At 38.3% G+C, this 8,289-nt stretch overlaps 1 protein-coding gene across 1 annotated transcript; it reads right to left on the bottom strand.

Annotated features, from left to right (window-relative positions):
* Positions 1 to 5,619: 5,619 nt before the first annotated feature.
* Positions 5,620 to 7,735, bottom strand: LOC140226850 (calcium release-activated calcium channel protein 1-like). The gene is made up of 2 exons (XM_072307278.1): positions 7,556 to 7,735; positions 5,620 to 6,260 (listed from the first exon to the last, which is right to left on the bottom strand). The coding sequence occupies exons 1-2, from the start codon at positions 7,664 to 7,666 to the stop codon at positions 5,748 to 5,750; spliced, it is 624 nt and encodes a 207-aa protein (XP_072163379.1). The 5' UTR covers positions 7,667 to 7,735; the 3' UTR covers positions 5,620 to 5,747.
* Between the last annotated feature and the right edge of the window lie 554 nt (positions 7,736 to 8,289).

Genomic DNA, 8,289 nt, shown 5'->3' with positions numbered 1-8,289 from the left:
TTGCATCCAGTGCCATGATAGCACAATGCCACAGTAAGCACAGCTTGATGACACGTCTCAAGCACACCAAAATACAAATTATCTTTTACCCACCACACAGCTATATTATATTGTCAAGGTCTGAAGCTCAGACTATAATAATCATTTCACTCAATGAAGGGCATTCATAATTTTTAGGTTTGATAATATACCGGGGACTCTGGAGAAAAATAAACAGCAACATCAATAATGTTTAGACAACAACCTTCAAGAGCCATATGCTACTCATCCTGCTGCTACAATAAATGTATATCATCAAGTACCTTGTCACAGGGTCGAAAATACATGTAATTCAGTGCATGATTGAAGTTTATCTACCTTTTCCATAATTAATTTATCAAACAAAGTAATTTTAAAACACAGGTATCCATCTGTAATGAATGTTTCATACAAGAAGAAATGAAGGCATCTCTGGTTTGGTCTCTTGTCAAATGAGTACTGTAAAAGTGGAAATTTTCACGCATTTCGCGCAACCCGCAACTAGCAAGAAAATAAAAGCACACAAATTTTTTTTTGTTCTAGCAGTTGATGACTTGAAACTCTTCTTACCCCGCCGAGCGCGAAAAAATTAGTCGCACGAAAATATCCACTTTTACAGTATTACAAGCAAGATACAGGCAAATACAATATCAATGTCCTCAGGAGTGCTTCCAGTCAACAAATGTCATTTTCTTATACCACAAAAGGCATCAAAGTGTAACAAATGAACCTTCCGAATCTACTGTTGCAGGCGACATATTACTGTCATCACCGACCAAGCAGGCCAGTACAATGCATATGAACAAAGGAGTACATTGGACATGGGACTCTGTAGACACACATGAGAATGATCTTTATCCAACCAGACATTCATTATTCCACTACAGTAATGAAATTTACAGTACAGTCAGTCCTCCACCATATCCTTATTCCTGCTTTAATATTTCTTACAGTTTCATGGTTATTATTTCTGTCAGCAACAGAAATAAAGGGTCAAATATGGGTTGCAAATATTCCACTAAACATGTGAACAAAGATTCATTATGCATGTCAATGACTGAAAGATGATAAAAATCCCCATGGCAACATGTAATATGAATTCCTAAAAGCCAGTTGATGTTTACAATGGAAGTGTAAGCAATCCTCACGCCATTCAGGAATGTTCCCGAAGTCGAAACAGGGGATTTTTGTCTGAAAATTCAAAGATTCTTTGCACTGTATAAGCTGTTATTTTTGCATACATACATGTACATATGCATACAGGCTTGAACATACATGTACATGTACATGTTTGCAAATGAATTCATGGACATTTTCGCGAGATGTTGTTTCCGTGATTTTGACACCGACACTTCATAAGTCCACTTACAGTATGCCTGTACTTTTGCATAAGTGTGTGTTGTTAAATTTGCGGTCCAACAATGATTTATAAACAAAATTCATGAAAATCAAACCTTTGAGAAAATAACAGCTTAGACAGTTTTGTATTTTTGTTCAAACCCTCATATAGCAACAATAAAAAAATAAAAAAAAAATATATATAGCATACTATAGTGAGTGATATGGTGGTTCCCAAGCAAGCATTAGAATGAACGTCCACTTTACAACCTTCCATATTACATTGTATCTGAAAAGGTTTCTCATATCAGGTTACGTGCAGGAAAGTTTGGACAAATGCAGTGCATACACGTACATGGTACAATTACAGATTGAATATACCTGGACCTTTAAATGTGGATAAATGATACAATTAACAATACATGTACAGTACATGGTTTGTACCAGCAAAAGTACACATATGACACAGGATAAGAAAGAAACTGTAAGCTTGCATGAATGTTAACAATGCATGAGTTGTAAATGAGATAATGCAGCTTTAGAAATTAAAAATTATGCAGCCAGCTGCACTTTAAGTGTAATGTGATATACATGTATACAAAATGTATTCCTGTTAAGGAAAGCATCACACTGGCACAACTAGAGTTCAGAAAATTTGGCCTACATTGTAACATTGCATACTGTAACAACTAAAATAGAACCACTTCACAACAGGTCACTTAAAACAAAACAGGTTTACCTAAATCACTCCTTTCAGTATTTGGATCTGTAATAGGAAAAAGATTAGGCATACAGAAAAAAAAAAAAAAATAAGTATGAAAAGTACACGTGTATCTCTCCATACTGCTTCTCCCTGCTCCCTAACCCCCCCCCCAAAAAAAAAAAAAATAAATAAAAAAAGAAAGAAAGAAATAGAGGGGAAAAATTAAATCAGAAACCACACAGGGAAATACACTGTAAGCATGTTATTTGAATTCAAATGTAAAAAATCCATCTGAATGACTCAGGAAATGCTCCCCCAGTGAAATAAATCTGAAGTCTTTCATTCTCTCTCTTTTAACAAAATCTTATGTCATCCAAACTGTCGTCTTTTGGGGAAGAATGCACTATGAAAGATTTAACCCAATATACATTTATCTACATGTATAGAAAGAGCATACCGGTAATGAAAGGAAACACATTTTCTTAAATAATTATCACCTGCTCTCCTAAAAAATAATTGCACTAGATCGTAGACACCAAATGAACTACTCAACCTCTTAACCATGGCAACAACAACACAAAAAAAAAAAAAAAAAATCAAAAAAAAAATCAAAAAATGTCAAAGGATAAAGCCAATGTTTATCATAGTATTTACAGAAGTACAGCTGTAACCCATTTATAAAACGCAAGGCAGGGAATACAGTGTACATTGTACAATGTACCTTTGTACAACTTAAATCATACGAGGACAGTACATGCAAAGATACAGTATGTTCAGTTGTTTTCTTGTGACACTGAATCAGAGAAATTCAGATCAGACAGATTCCTACCACAGAAATTATCCTACCAATCTCAATTAATTCAATGTTTGACAAACTGTAGGCCCTACATGTCACCTACACTTGTACATCTACAATTTGTAGATGCCAGGGACAATAGGCCCATTCAACCCCCCCCCCCCCCCCCCAATTTAGACAATTTTATCTTTGCAACATGACAAAAAATTTACAATCCTGTGAGTGGATGCACATACAAAAAAGAAGCTAATTATCGCGATCTGCACTGTGCTGCACGAACTGGTCTGTCCAGATTTTATATAAATGTGTCTTCCCTCATTATGACTTCCCTGAATTTTACTGCTTCCTTCAGCTAGAAGAGACTGACTTTACAAAAAAAAAAAAACTTTGAAGCAAATAACCTGGTAATTAAGAGGGGACTTTCTGTGATGTGTCAAATATCATGTGACAAGGATATGCAATATCAGTAAATACCCAGTGCATTTGTTACGGATAGGTGAAATAAAACAAGCCATCTCTTCCAAGCTAGTAGGACGTATGAGGTATGATTGTGGTCAAGGCTAGAACTTATGAAATTTCTTTATAAAAAGTAAACTGATCCAAATATGAGCTCCCAAGTCCTTACACGTGATTTCTAAACCTGCTGATGTGCACAAAGTGTATGTCATCATGCCAGCATAATAGGACTACTTTATACATAGTGAGCATTCCAATGAACTTTAAAATTAGCAAAGTTGGGTCCTAGAAACTTCCTAAAAAGCTGCGATGAAGCTCCTGACAATCCAACATAATAAACAGAACCAGCTGCTGAAAAGATAAAGACATTCAATGGAAGTCAAAAGTTTGTCTGTCACACTCAGAAAGATTTACATCATGACAAAAACACAAAAATTGCAAGTTAACATTCCAACTGAACTATTTAGCCCTACCAGCTCCTTGAAAGATAGTCAGTAATTTCATACAATCAACAATGGAGAGGATATTATGGTAACAACACAAAGATCATCTATTCTTGTACATGGTAGCAAATTAACTGTAAAGGTGATGTCCCAACAATCTGTGTATTGCTGTTATATCCACCATTGCTTCCTCAATACCAAGGCTCACTTATATACAATGCATATACTCAGCTGAACTTTGAGAGCTACCTCACTCCCTTTAGTTTGTAAGCGCTCTGCGCACAGTATACAATTTCTGCAATTTCTCACACTCAGTTTGCAAGATGCTCAAATTTCAAATTGTGGACCACCCTGTTATATTTCTTAAAGATAGTACTTCCTTGTTGAGAAGTAAATAAAGCCAATAAGGAAAGAAGATCACTTTAATATCTGTTTACCTTAAATGCACTGTTGTATTACCTACACTGCACATACGGGTTGTACAATGTACATACCGGTGATAAAAAGCACCAAGACTGCAAGTTACTGTAAGATGGTATGGAACAAGAAACCTGGGAGAACATAACACCAAAAAAGATCCTTTACATTTCAGATCATTTCAGAAACCTTCAGGAAGTCAGTTTGGGTACAAGTGAGACTAGAAAGCTCCTTGACCGTTCCTTGTCCCTTGCTACTTTGTTTTTCTTTCCCTGCTTTTATATTTTTTTTCTTCTGTCTGCAGCATTTTGCTTTTTAAACTAAGACAAAATGAAGATAAAACGAACCTAAAGAAATGTCCACTCAAGCACCATTGTCTGATACAAACAGACAAGCAGAGTAAAACAACAACAAAAAGTTTCTATCGAGCATTTCCATTTTTTTTAAATCTGGCCAGCTTTGTAAGATGATTCCCATGTCATAGACACCTTTGCAATTTTTGACCAATTTACCAGCAATTGGTCAAATGATTGCCTACAGTACATCAGGAATAGGAAGAGAAAAGTTGCAAAATAGAACCTTTAAACAGAATCTACAGTATGTCCTTATCACTAAGCAGTGAAGGCTGAGAGATCTTAACAAAAAACAAACAAAAAATGCCACAAGCAAATTAACCCCTTACAGGATATTGTTTTGAATACAAGCAGTCATATCATTCAAAACAAAGGCAGAAAACCTGCAATGCCAAATGCAGACATTCATAACATACCAAACATACCAAAAAAGGGCAAAGACCAGCACAGCATCCCGTGGGCACCAAAACATCTTACCAATCTTAATGCCACTCCAACCGCTATCATTTCCGAATGTTTTGTACGGACAAAAATTAATGTAGATTTGAAAACAAGGCTCCATTGATTACTAACTTTTTTCTTTGGTGGCCAATTTGGGCCACTGATATCTTGAAATATCACATTTTCGTAGCCTGAAAAATGTGCAATGGTCAGAAAGAAGAGAAAACATAACAATGCATTTTGAATCCAAGATGCCCGATCTGGCCACTACAGGATAACATTTCTGGAAATTGGTGGCGCAACGTGTCAATTTTTTGTGGCTCCGGGCCACAGGGCCACGGCTAATGTCGGAGTCCTGTTTGAAGACCTAAACTTTGTCTGTCTCGCAGGATGGGTGAGAATGTAATCCCCTTCGATATATAGCTTGGAGGGTTATCAAGCAAAAGTATACAATTTTATTCTGTGTGACTATAAAAATGTGACATCCTGAAGAAAAGCTCTCACAAAAAGTTATCTATGGATGCAAAATTGTATTTCAAAAGCATAATATGACCACAGTGGTGTACATTGTACGTGTACATCTGAAATGACCATATAAAGTTATATTGGATCAATTTACTTATGCTAAGTCATACAGTCAACCCTCATCTTCAGAATCAACATTTCCATCTCACCACTCACAATCCTGACTGAAACGCAACGCAGACAGTTTCTGCACTGCTTTCATTCAGAACAATATTCCAACTTGGGGGCTAAATTTTCCTGCATGCCAGCGATGCCCTCTACACTATCTGTATTTGGTGGCCATTGTCCAGCTGATTGTTAATGCTCTCCAGTTCCTCCAGTCCCCTGGTCTGGCTTTCCGTTTTGTGGGAGACCAGCTTCCGATAAAAGTGGAAGGCGAACACCACCAGCACTACGAGCACGGGGACGGTGATGGCAGTGGCTGCCCAGGCCGCCTTCTCAAAGCTGGCCATGCCAAACTTCACCCAGGCCAGGAGGATGATCTCGACGAGGAAGAGGAAGATGCCCAGGATGGTGGAGAAGGCCCAGGACATCTCGATGTAGAAGGCCAAGCTGTTGTGCGGGGACTCCTTGACGGCGTTGACGTTGTGCACGTTGCTGACCGCTTCAATGTTAGGCAGAATGCATGTGCTGATGAGGAGGGCTGCCATGTGTATGACCACCAGTAGGGTGGTATTGATGCTAAAAGCTATCATCAGCGGATCATATTCCCTGCCACTGCTTTGTCCATTTGTCCCACCAACTTGAAGATCCACTTCGACCATGGCCACCTTTTTCAGACAAAGAGCAAGTAATGATTGGACACAGTAACTTTCCTCTACAAATCCATGATCAAAACTGCAATTACTCGGTTCAAAGGAGATAAAAAGTACATTTTCAACCATTTATAGCCACAAAATTAATTACCAGGTATGGAGATTATGTAGCTGATAGTGATGGTATTTGGGACTATAGATCTTCATTCCTACATACTTAAAATTCAAAATGAAACATGTAGAAACCTATGCTTTGGCGTGCTGTGGAATTTTGGCATAGAAGGTCGAACCTTGGTGCAGTAGGATCTATGTTGCTTTGTATGTTAACACTAAAAGAAGTTTCAAAACAGAGCTCTTGTAGGTAAAAAAAAAAAACAACTAAAAACCAACACAACTTTTTCTCTGCTTTAAAATTTAATAAACAGGGGTCTATACAATTTTAAAACAAAATAAGACTTTTACATTGTACCAGGGAGATGGAAGAGTCTCTTCCACTCTTCTACCTCCCTGCTTATTACAGCTGTAAATACAAAACTCCATCACCTAACTACAACAGCAACCCCAACACGTACAGCGCCCCACAACGAGGTTATCCATCATCATGAATATTATTGAATAGGCACCTACATACAAATAAATTTTATAACACAATGTAAAATTCCCTTTATGGCTTTAGAAAAAAAGCAACTGCAAACACACACTACAAACGAACAAAACTTCCAAATCATAGGAAAAATGTTTTATATAACTTGTTCATGTTTTAACAAGTTAAGAAATTTACTTGCGACTCTTTCGATGTCCTTCAACTTTGTCTTTTGTTTGGAGGTTCGTACTCCTGTATGTACGTGTTACAGATGCAGATTCATCAATAATAATGCCATTTATTAAATGGACAATGCAATGCGAGATAAATTTCAGCAAGGCATGGTACGGTAAGAAAAAAAAAAGTCTAAATTTTACCTTTTACTGCGTCAACATTTTATTCACTTCAGTTACTAAAGTCAATAGATAAGTCTAACCACATATGCATGTTGTTACTGAATGTTAGTAATTGTACTTTGTAGCTCTCTACAGCAATATCCACGTTATCATACAACGCTTTTATATGTAAACTTATAATACGGGCGAATGCCGAATGGTCTCGACGGCACCACCGCACTGCCACTGCACTGGCTCCCGCGATCTCGTCGGCCTGAGTAGCCAGTTCGTCGGGGTTTGAATGGGGATGATACACATGCATGCATCATGCATTCTGTCCTTCGACCTTCAGCTACAAAGTGTTCAACCTGACAGGAAGGACGAAAACTTACCATGGCAAATCCTGCCAGCAAGGCAGATGTTCTGCTTGCTGCTTTCAGCTTTGCTCTGCTCAGGTACAATTTGCGCCAGTTCAGCGCTTGAGCGGAGTGTTGATTCGACATCTCCCTGACGTAGGATTGGTAAACCCAATCCGAGTAACTGCTTTCTTGCGCTTGGGGCTGAATTTTGCCTGATAACTTGACAAAGCTTTGGAAACGAGTTGGGTACACACTCAATTGTACCCTTGGGCTTTATCTGCCTGATCTTTGAACGTTCCGTGGGTAGGGCTAGACGCACAAAAATACAAAATAGCTCACAGGACAAAGGCCAAGCGGGTCATGACTTTCAGCTGAGATATCTACTGCAGTAGTATTCGGTGTAGTTTCGTAAGTACACTCACTGAACTACTCTACTTCGGTGATCATTGTGATCGGCGGTGCGCATTTGTTATAAACTGTTCAACACCGAGTACTGTAATCAGCGCCAAGACTGTGTAGTGTAAACAGCAGCTGTACCGATGTGTCAAATGCATTGAATGTTGAAATGCAATTTTTATCACATGTGTTTACGCGCACACACACACACACACACCCTGATTGTTCTGCGAGTCTAGTCAACGCTCTGTAAGGAGCGATTCCCGCCCCCCCCCCACACACACGCACACGCACACCCACACACGCACAAATACACAACCAAAATACATAAGAGCATAGACAGTGATTCATCGTGTATTCTATTTCATTTT

Source organism: Diadema setosum, chromosome 4, assembly GCF_964275005.1.
Source record: "Diadema setosum chromosome 4, eeDiaSeto1, whole genome shotgun sequence".
Lineage (NCBI taxonomy): Eukaryota > Metazoa > Echinodermata > Echinoidea > Diadematoida > Diadematidae > Diadema > Diadema setosum.
This window is presented reverse-complemented; position numbering and strand designations above follow the sequence as displayed.

Bases quoted from the DNA above. Each gene is read 5' to 3' on its own strand.
- LOC140226850 (XM_072307278.1), bottom strand. From the start codon at position 7,666: ATGTCGAATCAACACTCCGCTCAAGCGCTGAACTGGCGCAAATTGTAC. The intron at 6,261-7,555 runs GTAAGTTTTCGT...TGTCTGAAAAAG, and splicing joins TGCTGGCAGGATTTGCCATG to GTGGCCATGGTCGAAGTGGA.